At 33.8% G+C, this 21,198-nt stretch overlaps 1 protein-coding gene across 2 annotated transcripts in view; it reads right to left on the reverse strand.

The window, feature by feature from the left end:
- Positions 1-19,153, reverse strand: part of B9d1 (B9 domain-containing protein 1) — a 36,335-nt gene extending 17,182 nt beyond the window's left edge. For both annotated transcript variants that reach the window (XM_073972642.1, XM_073972641.1), the window contains exons 1-2: positions 18,812-19,153; positions 18,516-18,749 (exon numbers count right to left, since the gene is read on the reverse strand). In XM_073972642.1, the coding sequence (XP_073828743.1) occupies positions 18,516-18,749; positions 18,812-19,073 (496 nt within the window). In that variant the 5' untranslated portion in view covers positions 19,074-19,153. The remainder of the gene's footprint in view (positions 1-18,515; positions 18,750-18,811) is intronic.
- Positions 19,154-21,198: the final 2,045 nt, after the last annotated feature.

Genomic DNA, 21,198 nt, shown 5'->3' on the forward strand with positions numbered 1-21,198 from the left:
TTATGCTGATGATATAGACATCATGGGTCGATCAGTAAAAGAAGTAACTGATACCTTTATAAAGGTCGAAGGAGAATCTGCTAAAGTGGGTCTGGCGGTAAACGGTGAGAAGACCAAGTTGATGGTGTCGACGCGCAATGCGTCCATTGAGCTCGGACCGACTGTGGAAGTTGGTTCCTATAATATTGAGGTAGTAAAAGACTTCGTCTACCTCGGCACCTCCGTCAACACAACAAACGACATCAGTTGTGAAATAAAAAGAAGAATTGTATTGGCCAACAGATGCTACTTTGGATTAAGTAAGCAGTTTAAAAACAAAGCCACATCTCGTCAAACAAAAATAACGCTCTACAAAACACTGATACTACCCGTGCTGATGTATGGCTCCGAAGCCTGGGTACTTGCGCAAGCACACATGGCAGTGCTTGGTGTGTTTGAGAGAAAAATTCTTCGAAAGATCTACGGACCAATCTGCGTTGACGGTGAATATCGACGTCGCATGAACCACGAGCTGTATCTGCTATACAACGACATCAATATTGTTAAACGTATCGAGATGCAGCGATTGCGTTGGCTAGGCCATATCATAAGAATGAGCGATGATGAACCCGCTAAAAAGGCGTATGAATACATGCCACATGGCGGTGCACGCAGAATTGGCAGGCCAAGGAATAGATGGCGCAAACAAGTGGATGATGAGATGACAAGACGCGGTATTCCAGAGTGCAAAGCAACAAATAGAGAGGAATGGAGATCTCTTCTTAGTTCGGCCTATAGAACAAATGTTCTGTAATGGGCCAGCTAAGTAAGTAAGTAAGTATACTATTATTTGGAGGTGTCGATATGTATAGTTTGTCAAGAAAAAATTCATTTCGCTATAACTCAGAAGTTTGACCTACGGAAGAACTGTCCTTCCGGATTCATCATCGATATTCATCGCCAAAACGAAGTTTTCACCCCCCAGCCTTTGATCTCCATATTTGCGCGTACTGATATCTTTCCTTAAAAATGGTTTAAGAAAAGGGGTTTTTTGTTCTAAAACTGCAACTGACAAAGTTTTCAAAAGCGAATTAATTTAATTTGATTGACAACTCTATAAGCTTTTAATGGTATACATATAAGTGTAATCGGTTACTTAAAACTGGTTCAAAAATCGGTATTAATGTCGGAATATCCTGTTCAAAAATTGAGATAACCGGATCTATCCTCCAAGAAAATTTGTTATTAACGTGTTTGTCATTACAAGAGCTATTTGTAGTAAATATTTCAGAAGCACCCCAGATGTCTACATAAGCAATAACCAATTGTTACGTCTACATACCTATACATAACAAATTTCGAGTATACAGAAAAAACAAAACATAGTTTAATTCTGCACCAAATCCGAATAAATGTTAAATATGACAATGAAAACGGGACAAAATCGATTAGTTGTCAAAGAGAACCGTACCTAAAATCTTCTTAGCAATATTTTTGTAGAATATTTGGATGCTGAAAAATCTCATCTTGTTCTTTCACTACGGTTCAAGAAATAAAGGACGAAAATGACATGAAAGGCATTGAGTTAGAAGAAAGAAATGTTCTACAAAAAGATTCGCCAATCGATTTCACTGAAGACATGTCACCTCAAAACCAAGCTAAAACAGAGATATGGAGCTATTTTCCCAAGTATAATAGGGAAAAAATCAAAAACTTCATTGCGCGATGTCTCAGAAACTTGACCTATGGCGAAAATTTCCTTTTGGCTTCTTAGTATACTCAAGAAGGGCTTTCATCTCCAAAAGAAATTTTCTACCCCCCAAAAATGCTGCTGCACAGTGTAATTATTGCCAACCGAGTTTGGTTTTCTTTAAAATTTGTCTTCATAAATGGAAATTATTCTAAAAAACAATTCAGAGCATAGATCCTTGCTTTGGCCTCTCCCCCAAATCATCCACATACGTTAGTAAATGAAAAAAATTATTTTTTGAGATTTTTTATTTTTAGTATAGTTTCATTGATATAACATAAATTTTACAAATTGAACGTTTCGACTGAGGATATGTTTATCTTATTACACGGTTCTGCAAATGAGTATATCACCTAAAAGCATCTGGTGCAACTATGCTTTGTTTTAGGTACTTAAAGAAGTCCTGAAAAAATTGCTCAAATTTGATAATTTTTTCTATAAAATGTGAATGAAATTCGCATGAATAGTCATAAAACTATTAAAAGCAACATTTCTTAGTATTGGTGAACCCACTTTGGGATAAACGAAACCAACATTGACGTCTTATGCCGGTTCTTCTATCAAATTTTCAAAAATATAGATATATGAATATTCCAACGACTTTCGGAAAAAGTCGTATATCTCGCAAACCTGCGCGAACCTAATTTTTGATTTCTCTATAGAAAAATATCCTACATCTCAGAAAATGTGCTATTTATTCTGCAATTCACCACAATACATTAAAAAACCTCCAAAACTTATAAAAACATAATTTAGTAGACTTTTAAAAAAGCACATTTTTGGGGAAGTAATAGCAACCAAGCTAAATTAGATATTGCAAATCTATAAACTCCAAATAATCAAAAAATTGTCGAGAATTATAACAGCAACAAAAACTATAGTCAACTAGCGTACAATTTGTTTGAAACACTATGTTACTTAAGTAAATCTAGAAGCAATTTTTTAAGAAAATAAATATTGTAAAACATAAGTGCATTTCTAGTTGTTTCGCGGGGTAAATCGCTAAACTGAATATGAGGCATTAGTCATGGGATACTTAGCAATAGAATTTAACAAGAACCTCATTATTTTTATGTACATTAATTTTTGAGTAAAGTTCCCATATTTCGCACTGTGCGCCTCATCAAAAGTGGCTTTAGTTTCGCCAAAAAGTCTGACTCCACGACCTGCGTTTGGGTGGGCTTCCATTTTTCAAGCTGTTTTGTAGTAATTTTTACCAATATAAGTACTGAAACACCAAAAAACGTATATAATATTATGGGTCTATTCCGTATTTCGACGCGAATCATGTCGCGTAGTCAATCGTCTCTGCGACAAAATTTAAAAATTGTACTACGTAAAGCGATAGATAATAATCGTCGATAACAAGTTATGTAGCGGAGCGTTTTTTGTTTTGATTTGAATAAATCAGAAAAAAATTCAGAGCAAGTTGTACACAAAGTTATAGTTTTCTAAAATGATACGGGTATGTGATGAATACCGAATCGACTCGATTTGCAGAATCGAAATGGTATATATTCGGGATGTCTTTGGTGATATACAGTCGAACCTCGATTATCCGTGATGGTCGGGACCGGAGGCATTACGGATAATCGACTTTCCCGGATAATGGAGGCAATGCAGTTTTTGAACATATTTTTAAGTAAAAATGGCATAGTATTGTCCAATAATATGAAAATCTGCAATTTTTATTAAATTTGTTACGGTAATCCATCAAATTTTAAAAGGATACATAATATCATCATCATCAGATTCATCTGAATTGACTTTGTCCCATGGTTTTTGTGACACCATAAATACACAAATTGTGTTATATGCTGTTTATATTAGAGCTTTTGGCAGGGTTAACCTTCTTTATGAGGATTTGTTTGAAATATAAGCAATGGAATTGACATTTGAAACCCAGTCGGTTTGTTAAATCCGGTTATATATAAACGGGGTATAATACGGGAACATTTCCAGTTTTCGTTTGTTTACCTTTTGTTTGCTTAATCAAAATAATTTGAAAATTTTGCTTTTAATGAAGTTTATAACGAAAAACAGAGGAAATGGAAAAAGTCCAACATTTCTTTTCTATCACGGATAATGCAGGTTCCCGGATAATCGATTCACGGATAATCGAGGTTCAACTGTATATAGTTTTACTTCGCAAACGCCCCTTATTTGAATTATAATTTTTAAATCCATTTTCAATTTCATTATAATATTGACCAAAATTAGAAATATACGATTTCGATTTATGGCAAAACGAGTCGAATCGTTTTTCATCACATACCTGATAAGCTCAGTGCAACTATTTTTTGATGTTTTTGAGAAAATATAGTTAAAGTAGCATCAGGCGACACTTAAGAGAAAAATCGAATTCTTTAGAATTGCCATCAGTATTGTATGTTTGGTTTCCAACATTCATCAAAATAATTGTTAATTTTTTAGATTTAAAGCCTATTTTCGGCTTCCAAAAGACGCTGTTATTTATATAGTAGAGCCATTGAAAATGACTTTAAAAACCCACAGATCAACAGTAATACAGCCACTCCTTAGTGAGTGTGTGCTGCTTTAAGATTTCTTGCAGAAGGAAGCGTTCAAAAATCCCGTGGCAATGACTTTAACCTCGGGATGGCTCAATCCACATTGTCAAAGGTATTAAGCAAAGTTCTGGAGTTAATAGAGGAAAAACTGTGTAAAATTTGGATTGTTTCCAAATTAACCCAAAAGGAAAAGTGACAAAATAAAAACTAGTTTTATTCAAAACCAAATTTCCCAGGCGTTGTTGGATGCATTGACGGAACACACGTACATATAATGGGACCAAATGAAGATGTTCCCCATTTATATCTGAATAGAAAAGGATATTTTAGTTTCAGCGTTTTGTTGGCAAGTACGTTGTCAATTTCTACTTCATTTTGAGATTTTTCATTTTCTACCTCAGCAGATTGTCCAATTTCACTGTTATTATCATCTCATGTCTCTTCAGTTCCGTAGATTTGAAACCATATTAATTTGCAGTAAGTCTGCTCCATCGACGACAAATTTCTTGTGATGGTTCTTCTTATTTTGAGACATTTTTTTCTTTAGTTTGGATTTAAAATGAGTCCATACTTGGGTGCCACCGTGCTGCAATGGTATGCACACCCGCCTTGCACACATAAGGTCGTGGGTTCGATTCCCCGGCCAGACAATCAAAACACTTTTCAACGGTGGCAAAATACCCCTCAGTAATGTTGGCGACATTTCCTGAGTATTTCAGCCATGTAAAACTTCTCTACAAAAGTGGTGTCTTAGACACACCGTTCGGACTCGGCGATAAACTGTAGGTCCCTTATCATTGAGCTAATATGAATCGGGGTGCACTCATTGATATGAGAGAAGTCTTCCTTGTCCCTTATGGGATGTTTGTGTAACAATTAGTATATATTATACTCTGTGTCATTCATCTGGTGTACGCATACGACTATTTAATTCCTCCGTAACATCCTTCCCCACCTCATCAAAAGTGGCGTTAGTGTCGCCAAAAAGCTACGTTTGGATGGGCTTCCATTTTTTCAAGCAGCATTTCAAATTGCTGTTTTGTAGTAATTTTTACCAATATAAGTACTGAAACATCAAAAAACGTATATCACGAATATTGTCAATTATTTCATATTCCATTTCAGAAAAAAAGGATAATTTTTTGTCGCGCTACATCAACGATTTTTGATATGTAGGTTAAGAAAAAAATTCCCAGTACAAATTTGCCCGCGAGCCAATTTTTGGTTGTTGCGGACAAAAGATATGGCGGTTTTATTTCGCTTTTTAAGATAGAAAATATTATAAAAACGCTAATTATTTTAATGAGCACAATTGTTACAAAAAAGCTCTCTCGAAGTGACTTCAGCGAGTAGATTGCATAATACCTGCAAAATGTTACACAGAATTCGCGGAATGTACATAAAATTGATAAATTATTGAATATAAGTCAACTTTTTTCAAAATGAAGGCCCATTTAGTGGTCATAAAATTACATAAAAATTTATTGTGGATCAAAACTTCACGGCGAATCAAATGAGACTACAATCATACAGATTGGTGTTATAGTTTCGATGTTACAGCCAAAATAAGCACATATTTTGGTCAAAAAAATAATTTTTTGTTTGAAAAAAATTTTTTTCACATGCATTATTTAGTAGAAAATATTGGAAAAATATATAGGAATACTTCCTTCATTTTGCTTAAATCTCCCAATAAAATAGACGGATTTTACTCTATTGACATTCATATTAAAGCTTTCCCATTAGGGAAGGTAATTGGGTTGATGAGGATATATCTCAAAGCTTCTAAAATGGAAATACAGGTCAAATAACCCATTTTAATTTATATGCATTTTAAAATACGTGTAAATCGCGCAATTATCAAAATCATTTTGTCCGCATGTGATTTTCATGTACAGCAAGACCATATCTTTTAATTTGTATATATTTTTCGAAATATAATTTGGACTCTAAGATGTAGCATCGGCTGCATCTTAGCATTAAAAAACCTATAAAATATCGCTAATTTGCGCAAAGTGCATACAATTTTTGTCCGCATCCGATTTCAGTGTCCACCATGAAAATCTATATCGATATATATCTATTTCAAGGCGAGCAATCAAGAACCGTGGATGTAGCATCACACACTATTTTTTGAGATAAAATTAATGTAGCTCCCTTATCAGTGAAGCTTTCAAATCTCTGTTTTCGCTAAAACGAAGATGCTGCACTAGTTTTTTCTTTGCAGTGGAAACAATCCTCAGAAAACGCGATAAAATACGCGATATTTTGAAAAACAATTTTAGGTGATTTTTCTACTTTGGAATTTCTCGTAACTCGCGTTTTAGTAGATGGATTTTCACGAGGAATGATTTATTGGATCCGGAACGCAAAAAACTAAAATGTGCAATCAAGTACGAGGAAATCGAATGACAATTGTAAAAATTAGGCCCGAAAAATATGATTTTTTGAAAAACGTTCGCACAAAATTTCCGCATTTGGATGCAGATTTCAATGAAGCTGTGCAGACTACATTCACAATATACGTATCAAATAACTCAGAATCGCAAGTACTACAATCCTATATATGATTTTTTGAAAAACCTGTTTGCGGAATGAAATTAGAAGAAAATTTCAAAAAACACTGTAAATCTGGCTTCAAAATGTAAGCATCATTTAATGGTAGAAGCAGTTAAAATTTTGAAAAGTAACACATTAGTGTGATGATCCTTATTTAGTTTGCTTCAACTTTTACTTTGACAGGAAAATTGAGAGAATTGTGGTTTACCCACAAATCGAGAGAAAACAAAAAAAAAAAGACATGTTGGCTTCAACCCATTTTTACCCATTTTTTAACATAAATGTAGTCACAGCTTCCACGCAAATTATTTTTTAAGGCCAAAATTTTTTGCCACGCCCAAAAACATTTCATTTTATCCAAAAATATTTAATTTGTATAATGTACAATCACAAGTCGCGTGTTCTAAAAGGGTAAACCTTGGCTTCAGCTATGTTAAATTTTCAAAAATATTGGTGATATACTATTAAATATATTCACTTAAAATAAATGAAAGTGTTACTGACGTTTCAATTTTTCGTTTTTATTCGTTTGTAAAAATACACGGCGACAGCTAATTTGTTGTCGCCGGAAAATGAACTTTATGGCGACAGAATGGAAAAATTGCAACTGGCAACGCGACACGACTCGCGTCGCAATACGGAATCGACCCATCAGTTGACGAACCGGCTATTTTTCAGCAACCAGTTATTTTCAGTTGCAGTGAATATTTTCGAAGAAACAAGGGGGGTTATCCAGCCCATTCCCATTCCCACGCTTTCCATATTCTCAACGACGTGGGAACAGCAAAAAATGAGAGAAGTTTCGAAATTAGTTACACTAAATTATTATAGCATACTTTCGGGGGCTGTAATTTTGTTTTGTAATACAAAATGCATATCTGCAGTGAATTCACGGTTTTTGAATTAGATTAGCAACAGCACAACTCACATAATTCAACAACCGTGCATTGATTTATGGATTTTTTAAGTTAATGGGATCAAACGTTGTGTGGTGTTGTACTATAAGAACATTTTTTTTAAATGTGCGAACTGGTGTAAGCATTTTTTTAATTAGTAGGTAAACATAATTTTGTGTATAAAGTAATAGGAACCAGGGTTTAAAATGCTAACGCCATATTAGCAAAAGCACCGAATATTTGCAGCTTTGCTACTAAAATTTCTTCGAAATATGTTTAGCAACAATGAACAACGGCAACATGTAGCACCAAATTTCACAAAAATATTAGCTGTGTTCCAGAACTAAAAAGTTTTTACAATTTTTACGACTTTTACACATTTTACCCGAAAAAACGTTCCCGTACACAAAAAAGTTGTAAAATGTTCACTTCTCTTTAAACAAAAATGGCGCTGAATGGCGCTCTCTTTAAAAACTTTTTACTCGACAAATTTGAGAGTGTAAAAAATAGTAACATAGTTGCCGGCGTCTGATTGGCTGATACGCCGACTTTGACACTTGTTCCAGTTTTTTTTTGACGTATTTTCCATTTTTCCGTTCCCGAACTATTTCAAAAAACTTGTGTGTGACAACAAATTTTTTGCAGTTCTCTCTTTTACGAGTTTTACAATTAAAAAGTACGGGAACGAAGCTATTGCTAGCGATGCCGATGTTATCAAAGACATAAATACAACAAGATAAGACATTTTGTTTGCTATCATTCTTCAGTGAATGGCTTTTGAATTTAACATAATGTTATATCACGATATGGTGATATAACATTTTTTTCTTTTATACATTTTTACGTATTTAACCGAATTTACCGATCCAATTGACATAGAATTATTCTTGAATAGATCCTTGAATTCATAAATTTCGTTTCTGATACCATTACATGAAATGTTCCTCCTTGGTTGCGATTTTGAATTAACTGCAACCTGTTAAGGGTAATGTTTCTATACAAAGTTTCGTAAACATTTTTTTGTTGCATGCATTTTGTCTAGTCTTAGTTGTATTTATGTCTTTGATGTTATTTGATATTCGGTGTGTCTTTTTACTTACTAAGGCCGCCATCAGACCATCTGCTTTTTCACATGTATGTTGTCACTTTGGGTATACTAATATACAGAACAGCTGATTCATACATGTGAAAAAGCAGATGGTCTGATGGCGACCTAAATGTTGCTAAAGCATTTTATTCAGCAACTTTTCCTTTACACAACTGTCAAAATTTGAAACATTTGTAATAATTATTACAAATTATCGAGTACGCATACACACTTATTGTCGGTATAATAAAATAGCAACGGACACGCATACTCATATTTTGCAGCACACATGATCAACAAATATCAGAAAAGAGAATAAGCAACGAAGTTTCAACGGCTTAGTCAGGTTTTCAGCAAACAATTGTTTTTGAGATCAGGGTATAATTAATAATCACGATATAATTAATTCCAATTTTTCATTCAAAGGCCATGTGAATTTTTGTGAAGCCGTTCAATACATGGTTTAATAAGAAAGGTTGGCCAAAGCTTTATGCCAATTTAAATTTTTTCATTCGAGTATGCCTAAAACTTCAAAACAATATAAACGAACTGTGTATGTATGTGTGGTGTTTGAATAATATGCCAAACAATTTTAAAAACAATCGAATTCAATGATTTTTAAAATTGTTTTTAAACCATTTGTATGGAAGAAATTGGTGAGATTTGCATTGAAACAATCGGTTTATCATATTCACAACTCGATTATGTAGAGAAAACTTAACTCTTCATTCATTTTTCGCGTTTTTTATAAAATGCTCAAAAAATGCATTGTAAACAAACCCACTTGTTGCTTTTATTTTGAAGTTTTAGGAATTCAAGAAAAACAAGGGTTCTATATATTTTTTCATTTAAATCTACCTCTTTACTTATACCATGGTTCAATATATTTATTTTTTTATTTTTAAACAATAATAATTAGTATTCTTTACTGCTTAACCTAAATAACGACGGGACGTACACAAATATTGCACCAACCTACCAAAACAACGCTCTCTGAGCGTCCGTATTACCCAAATACGTTGAGTCCCAAATCACATTTAAAACACAAAATCCAACACTATGTTTACATTTACGAAATCCACTCGATTTCATCTGTCAATTCCTTTGTGTATACGTCAAATGAAAACTCATCTGAAATCGATTGGATTTTATTTGACGTTTGAGCAATGGAATTGACAGTTGAAATCGAGTGGATTTCGTAAATGTAAACATAGTGCAAGACCGAAACTTACTTAAATGTTTTCATTCGTAAAACAAATAATTTTCCTTTGCAATGTATTGTATTTCATGTTTTGTTGGGCTTTTGTTTTTAAAATACAAAACACACACATACAAACAATAACGTTCTGTCAAAGTTAAACTTTTTCAACTTACAAAAAGTATACGCTCGACGTATTTCGGTAGTTCTCATAAGAATACATGTGCTCTACTTTTTTCACCACACACGCCCTGGGTATACGTCCGTATATAGGTATGGGCCCTAGGTCCTACCATATGATGGAGGCATTTTGACATTAAATGACACTTTTTTATTACTGCGTTGGCAACTCTAATCAGAAAACCACCCTCTCTTGCTATTTACCTGCGACGAATAGTAAGCCGACCGCTAAATATGTAGCGTGGTTGTCGATTATGCCTAACGAAAAAAGATTAGGCGTAAAAAACGAAATAACCAAAAATTTACAAAAATACATATGCGTTCGCTTGCTTATTTAGCCGTGTGTGTCAATATTGTGTAGCAGTTGAAGTGTACAGCTAATGCTAATGTTTTTAGATGCTGGTTTTTAAACCCTGACCAAACCTAGTCTGTGTTTAGACACACAAATTTCTCGGGAAAGTAATTGAGTTTTTTGGGAGAGAGCGGAGAGGAAAGAGCTCCTCAACACACTTTCCTACCCCCTATTGCCTAAAAACTGAATTTACTTTCCCGAGAAATTTGTGTGTCTAAACACGGACCTAGTGTAGTCAAAGTCTGCCTATCACAAAATGGTGTATAAATTGGCCATTCGTCGCAGCGAATTAGCCACAGAGGGTATTTTTATTGATTAGGGTTGCCAACTCAGTAATAAAAAAGGTGTCATTTAATGTCAAAATGCCTCCATCATATGGTAGAACCTAAAGAATACTAATTATTATTGCTTAAAAATAAAAAGCTCGGTTTTATTTAAACATAAACTAGCTGACCCGGTCCGCGTTGCTGGCCCGTTGTTTGGGTTCTCTGTGTAAATCTTAGTTATCTGTCCAGTATTGATGTCAATGTTTTGACATAAATTCCATGTAATGGTATCTCCCAAATTTAAGATATAAAATCTCTTTTATTATACCCTTCACAATAAATGGACAGTTTAAAGCGCTTTGTGACCCACATATAATGGTCGGTGCAGGTCAATTAACATTGCTATATATTGGTTTGTTGATCTCGGTTGGGGTCATAAATATTACTGCAGAGAATTGTCAGTATAGGTCCACGTTTTGATATACATAGCTCCCATAGAACGGTACCGGCTGATGTTCACTATTTTTTTAGGATTTAACATCATTATCACACCAAAATGGCTGTAACCTGGTTTTAATATAATTTAAAGATGAGAGCATAAATATTCGGATCGACCGAAAGACACGCCTTTTTCTTTGCGCTCGGTATGCAACAGCTATAGGTTCACGTTTTGATATATCTCCCAAAAAACAGTACCTCCCGATTTTCGATAGTTCGGAGATATAGCCACTGTTGGGGGTCGTAAACAGTCTTGCAGAAAATTTTCAGTATACGTCCTCGTTTTGATATACATAGGTCCCATAGAACGGTGGCGACTAATTTTCTCTATTTTTGGTGGATTTAACCTCATTCAGCCCGATCGAACGTAACGCCTTTTTTCTACGCGCTCTATTTTACCACTATTGCATGGTAAAATACCCCTCAGCGAAATGTATGTTCCTTCGGGATATGTATGGCAACATTTATATAATTCATAAAAAAATTACTTCTATAAATTGTAGTTGTTATTATCGAGATTTTGTTGTATTTAAAAAATGTATCTTTATCTAGCTATTCCAAGCTATTCAATGCTTATGAAGTTTCACTTCCCACATTTTGAGATTTTATCCGTAATTGTAATATTTTCAAAAATCGGACACTATGATATTGTATTGTATATCAATAACTTTGTCTGATGTTCAATCATTTTTCTGGAATTTCGGTCTAGTGACATCTCAAGTTATCGGGATTTCACTGTATTCCAAAATGTGGAGTTGATCGAGCTATCCCACTTATTGTTAAGTGTTCAGGGTTTGTAGCGTTTTTTAGGCACGCAAAATTATGTATATTATCTGAAATAATAAATGTTTGAACATTTTGTGATGACCGCGATATTTCACTTCCGCGAAGACCATTCAGGGTCAAGACGGTAATTACAGTAGTATTGCAAACAATCTGTAAACAATACGTTCAAAAATATCATGGACTTCAGATTTTTTTTTTTTTTAAATTTTGAAGGAGAACCTCCGGTCACTACCTGCGGCCACACCACTTGTTCAAGCTACTGTTTATATAATTTTTGTGTCACGCTTACTAAAATTATGTATATTAATTGAAATAATACATTTTTGAAAACTTTGTGATGACCGCGATTTCAGATTTTATTAAAAACATTGTAGGGGAGGACCACCGGTCACTACTCTCAGTCGTATAAAAACAGCTTACGAACGTTCTAATTAATTGAAATAATACATTTTTGAAAATTTTGGGATGACCGCGATATTTCACTTCCGCGACGACCATTCAGGGTCAAGACAGTAATTACCATAGCATTGCAAACAATTTGTAAACAATATATTAAAAAGTATCTTGAATTTCGCGGTTTTCTTAAAAAATTGTGGGGAGGACCACCGGTCACTACACTTAGCGGGTTAAATAAATAGATTACGACCTATTCTCAGACCTAAAAACTTCACATACAAAATTTTATAAGATTTCCCAATCGATTTTTCGGAATTGCTTTATCGTGACATCTCAAGTTATCGGGATTTTACTGTATTCCAAAATATGGCGTTGACCGCGTTATCCCACACATAGAAGCCAGTGTTATAGCGGTTTTATAGTCACGCTTACTAAAATTTGCTATACTATCTGAAATAGTACATTTTTGAATAATTTAGGATGACCGCGATATTTCACTTCCGCGACGACCATTTAAGAAAATATATAGCCTATTTTCACCTCCGGTGTTCCCAGTACATTATCGGAAATTTTCCAAAAAATCTATTCAGCCGTTTTCGAGTCTTTTCGTTTTTGAATAATTTGGAATGACCGCGATATTTCACTTCCGCGACGACCATTCAAGAAAATATATAGCCTATTTTCACCACCGGTGTTCCCTGTACATTATCTGAAATTTTCAAGAAAATCTGTTCAGCCGTTTTTGAGTCTATTCGGAACATACAAACATACAAACATAGTAACATACACACATTGTCTTTTATATATTAGATTTATAATAATCAAAATAAAGGTCGAACTAAGTAATAAAAAAATATATTTTGAACGGCTTTACAAAAACAAAAAATTCACATGTCCTTTGAACGAAAAAGTGGAATTAATTATATCGTGATTTTCAATGCATTACACTGGTAACCCTGATCTCAAAAACAATTGTTTGCTGAAGACATGGCTAAGCCGTTGAAACTTTGTTGCTTATTCTCTTTTCTGATACGTATTGATCATGTGTGCTGCAAAATATGAGTAAGCGTGTGCGATGCTTTTTTTATTATAGTAACAATAGGTGTGTCTTTTTAATTACTAAATGTTGCTGAAAAAAAATTTTTCAGCAACTTTTCCTTTATACAATTGTCAAAATCTGCAACATTAGTAATAATTATTACTAATTATCACGTAAAAAGACACAGCTATTATCAAATAGCATCAGCATCGCTAGCAATATTTTTGTGAAATTTGTTGCTACGTGTTGCCGTTGTTCATTGTTGCTAAACATATTTCGGAGAAATTTTAGCAGGCAAAGCTGTGAATATTCGGTGCTTTTGCTAATATGGCGTTAGCATTTTAAACCCTGTGTATAATTACATTTCAAGTCATCACGCTTTAACAATTTTTTGAATAGAAGCGAAATTGATTGTGTACACAAAGCTTACATCCTGAGGACCTCAAAATGTTATTTGGTCGAGAAAGAACCATATCAAATGCAGACCTTCTTCAGCTGGCTCAACAAGAAGATATAAACACACAAATAAAACGACGTAAATACAACTGGATTGGACACACACTCCGCAAGCCTTTTGACGATGTATGCCACGAAACGTTGAGCTGGAATCCTCAGGGTAATCGCAGCAAAGGACGGCCAAAAACCACCTGGTGAAGAACCATTCTTAATGAAACTGGAAAATCTTTTAATGAGTTGAGATATATTGCTTCGTATAGAGTAAGATGGAGATTCTATGTAAATAGTTTATGTTCCTGATGGAATACGCTAATAAATAATAAAATAATCATAACATATTGTTCGAGGTAACAGTCAGAGTGTTAAACAACTCTTATAAAATCCATTGAATTTCCCAATAAGTGCTCGAATTATGGGAAAAATCGCTGCAAGGACAATAGCCTGTTTGTGGCCAACTCAAAGGGCTTTTGTTTTCAAATAGCTTCAAATCTATTGGATTCACTACTAACAACTAAAATATTGACAATTTTGATCCTTAACTCAACAAAAAAAAATTTATTGTCCTTTTTCTTGAACACTCCAATTTTTCTTTGAACAAAAAATTTGAAGACGATTTATAATGTTGGTGTAAACAGCAAAAATTTAAAACAAATTGCTAAATTTCTATTAATGAATTAACCGGCTATGTTCTGAGACACACTTCACCTCTCACTTCACGCATCAAGCAATTTGTTCACACCATTTACGCTTATTTTTCGAGTATTTTATGGACGGACTAGGGTATACTCTTCTTTTTAAATACCCTAATTAATCTTAGCCCTAAAAAAAGTCCAAAAAATAGGAGTAAATGGGGTGAACAAAATGCTTCAGGCGTGAAGTGAGAGGTGAAGTGTGTCTCAGAACATACCCGAACAATTGGGATGTTAACAATTGGTCTGTTCCAGAACTGCAAGAATCTACTAATTTTTAAAATTTTTTCCGATAACATAAAGGAAAAATTTTTATCGTAGTAAAATTTCGTATATTCTTCCAGGTTCTGGAACTGAGCAAATGTTAAACAAATACAAAATAGGCCGAAATGGAGAAGTTTAACTATGTTTATAGCATGACTGATAGTGAATGGAGGCCTATAAATCGGTAAAAGTTACAATTTGAACAACTTTGGTGATTACCGAAATTATACATACATATTAAAATTTCCAACGAGAAATTAATTAAAAATTAATACTAACAAGTGGAAAAAGCTTTAAGTTCGGTCGGGCCGAACTTTTTATACCCTCCACCACAAATTTCAGCCATTTCGGTGGATTAATGTGGCCACAACCTTCAAAATACCGAAAATCGGAAGTTACCGTTCTATGGGGGCTATATGATGGTGCGGACCTATACCTACAAATTTCTGGGGGGAAGTTTTTTACCCCCAACGAATGCCAAGTTTATACTTGCGCTCCAAAATCCACTGGATTTCACGAAATCCTGAAATACACCCCGGTGTTTACACTTATTTTTTTGTTGATTTCAAACATATCACAATGATCAAGGTGGATGCATATGCGCAGCTGATCGAACATGAATTTTCAAAACAAGTTGTTGTAAATTGAATTAAGCATCAAAAATATACGGCAATATAGAACTTTAAAACTTTATTTGGAAAATTATCGTAAAATGAGCTATATATCGTATTAATTGTGTATAGTACTAACAAATGAAAATATCAAAAAATGATTTTATCGTTGAGACTTCGTTATAATAAATTTTAGCTCTGTTCCAGAACTAAAAAGTTTTTACAATGTTTACCACTTTTACACATTTTCGTTCCCTTACACAAAATTTATATGAAAATCGTTTACTACTTTTACAACTTTTACCACTTTATAAAGTACGGGAACAGGCCATTTGATAGATAAAAATTGTGCTCAGAACCTGCACAAAATTAGTACTTGCAGTAGTTTTCCCGTTTATTGCTAAAAATGCGTTCCCATACTCCGAAATCTAGCAAGACTTGCACTTTTCTTTAAACAAAAATAGCGCCGAATAACACCCTCTTCTTCTGTTTTCTGCCATACAATTTTGGCCTAGTAGAAACTAGCAGCAAGCATGTTCATTGGCGTCTAATATGATAGCCGATACGTTGATTTTGATATTTATGCTGGAGTTTTTGCAATTTCCGTCATTTTTCCGTTCCCTTATTTTTTAAGAAATTTGTATGGGGAAGCAATTTTTGACAATTCGCTCTTTTTTCTAACATTACCATTAAAAAGTACGGGAACACAATAAAAAATATCATTGTAACAAAGTAATTTAATATTTTTTTCACATTGTTTCCAAATTTTGATACTAAAATTTTTTGTTGCAGCAATTGACCATCTACCTTGTTTATTGTGATACCTGAAAAGTGTTGCAACTTTTGGTACTTTTTTAGGCAAAAGCAGGGTTGTATATGATGTGTACTGTGATTTCGATGTTGATTTCGCTGAAATCACGAAATGAGAGGATTTCATTTTTGTATGCGAAATCATGATAAATTTTGCTTGATTCCGCGCGAAATCACGAAACGCCTTCGAAATCACGAAACGGCGCCAAATGTAAACTAAGCAGAAGACTAAATACCAAATTTCAGCCTTCTCGGTGTGATAATGAGGCCAAAACCTTCAAAATACCGAAAATCGGGAGATATCGTCCTATGGGGGCTATATCAAAACGTGGACCTATATAAACATTTTATGGTAGAAATGTTTCTTAGCCTCTGGACACACAAAATACAAAGTTGCAACCGATTCTGTTGTCAAATGGGACTAATACATTCAAAATATATTAAAATTACGCGTACTTTATATGGGGCGTTATATGGGGGCTATACCAAAACGTGGACCTATATAAACCAATGTTTTTTGGCCTCTGGAGACACAAAATACCGAATTACAACCAATTCGGTGGTAAAATGGGACAAATATCTTAAAAATTCCTTAAAACGACGACGCGTCACGCGTCATTTTGTATGGGGCTATACGAAAGCGTGGACCTACATAGTCCGCTTTCAATACCAAAAGTACAAATAATAGATTTTCCCAAAATTTCATCCACCTACGTCAATCTGTTCGGACGCTAGAGTGATTTCCACAGACGGACGGACATGACTATATATATATAGTTTGTGGGGTCTACAATGATTATTTCCAGTAGTTACAAACGTAGTGACAAACTTAATATACCCCCATCCTATGGTGGAGGGTATACAAATGATCTTCGCCTAAAATGGCAAAATTTTCAAATAAATAAAATATTCATTTACCGATGATTGTCGTTAACTATTTTCAGCACCGAAAAAATGTTGAACAAAATGTGCTTCTAATTATATGAAAACCGCTGTATGTATACAAGTCCTAGGTTATAGAATCCCGACAGCTCTGACATTTGGGGAAAAATACGGAGATATTCATACCAACGTATAATATCGAAGCTTGCAAACAATTCGAAATAGTGCAGTACGGATTGTTCCGAACACTTTAAGATGTCGGATGTGGAAAACTTTTTTTTTTTTTTTTTTTTTTGTGTGCTTAAAGTGGCCTTGTTCCTTTCGGCTTCTTGGTCGCGGCGGTATTTCCACAACAATTTGTTTAAAGGTATTTACACCTTGTTGTTTCTTATTTATTTTTAAAGTTACAAAAGTTTTTTAGGTTATTATTTTAAAGCCCGTGGGCGTAGAATCTAATTTGCGTCTATGCGTCTTTTCTTTGAGCCGTCCGAAGACGAACTGACTGATGTGGAAAACTTTCATGAGGAGACAAATGCTTGGTTTACATTTACGAAATCCACTCGATTTCAACTGTCAAATCCATAGGTTAAACGTCAAATGAAATCCAGATGAGATTTCATTTGACGTTTGAGCTATGGAATTGACAGTTGAAATCGAGTGGATTTCGTAAATGTAAACTTAGCAAAAGATACTAGATTCGTTCCCGTACTTTTTAATGGTAAAACTCGTAAAAGAGAGAACTGCAAAAAATTTGTTCTCACACACATGTTTTTTGAAATAGTTCGGGAACGAAAAAATGGAAAATACGTCAAAAAAACTGGAACAAATGTCAAAGTCGGCGTATCAGCCAATCACACGCCGGCAACCATGTTACTATTTTTTTACTCGCCCAAATTTGTCGTGTAAAAAGTTTTTAAAGAGAGCGTCATTCAGCGCCATTTTTGTTTAAAGAGAAGTGAACATTTTACAACTTTTTTGCGTACGGGAACGCTTTTTCAAGTAAAATGTGTAAAAGTCGTAAAAATTGTAAAAACTTTTTAGTTCTGGAACACAGCTTTCGTCAGTACAACAACAAAATGTATGTACATAGTTCCCAAAGCGCAATTTACATGCCAACAGTTTGTCTACACCAGCTACTCTGATAAAAACTGCATATTCAAGTCGTCAACGGATTCTGTGTAAGTCGATTTTCCAGCTAACTTCTTTCAATGACAATTGCTAAAGACTCTCAGATGTAGCAGAACTATCATGGAACACAGAACAATACCAATATTCCATAAACATCTTACCTTTTGTCTTAGTATTATCAAGTAATATTCTTGGATCTTTTAATTCCGGATTACGACTCGTTATCCAACTGGTTATAACGGCCAGAGTATTGCTGCAGAATGGTTTCAAGACAGGAGCTTTTATCCGTTGATTACTTTCACTTCCAAATATTGGAACATGGAGGCGACTATAGCCCAACGATGTTTCGATACCCCAACGAGTTTTACCATAAAGACAAACTATTAGTTGCGGCCCTATAACGTATTAAAATGATGTGAATTTTTATGTAAGGAATATGATAGCGATTTCAACTTACAACCAAAGACATTTGTGCTGCGATACGTTAATTCGATGGGCATATTAAAAACAATTGGATCGTTAAAATTTCCATTGTGATTTGAAGCGTATTGTGTAATGCCATCTTTTGTTCCACTAACCAGTTCCCAATCAGGTCCTGCAACACATTCATAACGGCAGAATATATCTGAAGTGTCTGGTCCTAAAGGAAATATAGCCGATTCCAAATGTCCTGTTATGAAGATATTAAAGTAACTGGCGGCTGTTGTATTCGTTTCCATCTTTCTCTGGTTGCTAATATATTTCTGTTTTAATTTACAGCACAGCACATTTCGAAAACAATTTCAGTTACTATGACAACAAGTGGTAGGCCAAAACCTATAACTTTGCGTGTGCATATAATAAAAAAAAAAAACAAAATACATGTATTTCAATTTGAAGTACATGTATTTTGTTTTTGTTATAGCCCGTTTCCACGGTACGTCTTTCGTTCTCTATTCGTTGTTTGACCCATAACTACGTATAAATTACTTATTTCCCTACACAAAATTCTATGAACGAACGACGATTTTTCTACGTTGTTTGATTAGAAATACTCTCTGAACGACGAATAAGTATGTCCCATCCCTAACAAATGAGAGAATTTATCGAAAAAATTAATTACATGTCATAATTAATTTTTTCGATAAATTCTCTCATTCAATTCAAAATTTTTAGAAAAAAGGAAAAAGATGAATGAAAATTAATGAACTAAACATTTTATATAGATACAGAAGGAAGATGGTTGTGTTTCCTTCTTAATTCCACACACATGTCTTGTCCATTAGTTCAAAATAGCGTAAAAAATCAGAAACAAAAAGGAAATAAATAAAGGGGAGTACACACTATCAATCAAAAATGACAGCCAACGTACTTTTAGGACATTTTTCCTGCAAATAACAACTTTTATTTTATTTAAACCGTTTGGTTTAAAATATCAAATGAAACAAAAACAAATTTCATACATTTTCGGAAACAGCTGACTTTCTTGCAAGTTTTTGCAAAATGCTCTTCGATAACTTTCTGCAAGTTTTCTTGCTTGAGAGAGTAAAATTCACTGAGGGAGGTTGCTGGAACTGACTGAGTAATTATCGCTGGGAAAGTTATCGTACACACCTAATGTTATCGTAGTCAAAATTGTAGGTTCTGGAACATTCAAAAACGTATAGCAATAAAGACTAGAAATGCATTTTCCAAAAACATATAATAATTGTTCCACATTTTGGTTACAGATGACAAAACAACTTACTGGAATTGATAACAGCAATGCCAAACGTTTTTGATTCCCATTTCTCGCGACAGAAAACATAAACGTCGTGTTTTGTGGCTGAAATATATTTCTTTATTTTTTATTGTTTATTTAATAAAAAAATCAAAAGTGAATGCCGTCAAACTTGAGTTTAAATGTTTTTTGTCAATATTCCAATGAGTAAAAGTTTTCGTTTAACAGAATGTTGTTATGATCAGTGTGGCCATTTTAGCATTTTTGCAGCTAAATTTAACATTATTTTTTTGTATTTAGCCGCATGGTTTAATAAGAAAGGTTAGCCAAAGCTTTATGCCAATTTAAATTTTTTTCATTCGAGTATTCCTAAAACTTCAAAACAATATACACAAACTGTGTATGTGTGTGTGGTGTTGGAATAATATGTCAAACAATTTTAAAAAACAATCGAATTCAATGATTTTTAAAATTATTTTTGGAACATTTGTATGGAAATAATTCATCAGGTTATCATTGAAACAAGCATTTTAACATACCCACAACTTGATTATGCGAAGAAACATTGGTCCTTCATTCATTTTTCGCGATTTTTATAAAATGCTCAAAATTGGTGTTGTAAACAAACCCACTTGTTGCTTAATTTTGAAGTTTTAGGAATTCAGGAAAAACAAGGGTTCTATAGATTTTTTTCATTTAAATCTACCTCTTTACTTATACCATGTTTAGCCGCAAAATTTCCATTTAGCATTTTTCAATTATTAATTTAGCATTATTCGATCCATAAAACCTCAAATACGTCAATACTTTTTTTATAAACAATCTGATAATTTTTAATTGACAACACATTTAAACATACATAGAAGCATGAAGTGATTAAAAATAAAATATGCGATCACAGATCAATATGTTTGAACAGCTCAAAAGAACGAAAAACAACGCATCTACGAAGAATTAAGTCTCTATGTCATCTAAGGCCTGAGCTATCGATGCCTAAATTATTACGCATATCAGAAAAAATTTCTAAAATCGTCTTTTCCATTTCAAAAAAATCAAAAAAAAAAAAAATTTATACTACATCTATGATTTTTGGTACATAGATTAAGAAAAAAATCATCATTCCAAATCTGTTTTCGTTACCAAAT

Source organism: Musca autumnalis, unplaced genomic scaffold (genome assembly GCF_047663935.1).
Source record: "Musca autumnalis isolate F117 unplaced genomic scaffold, ASM4766393v1 scaffold_3, whole genome shotgun sequence".
NCBI lineage: Eukaryota > Metazoa > Arthropoda > Insecta > Diptera > Muscidae > Musca > Musca autumnalis.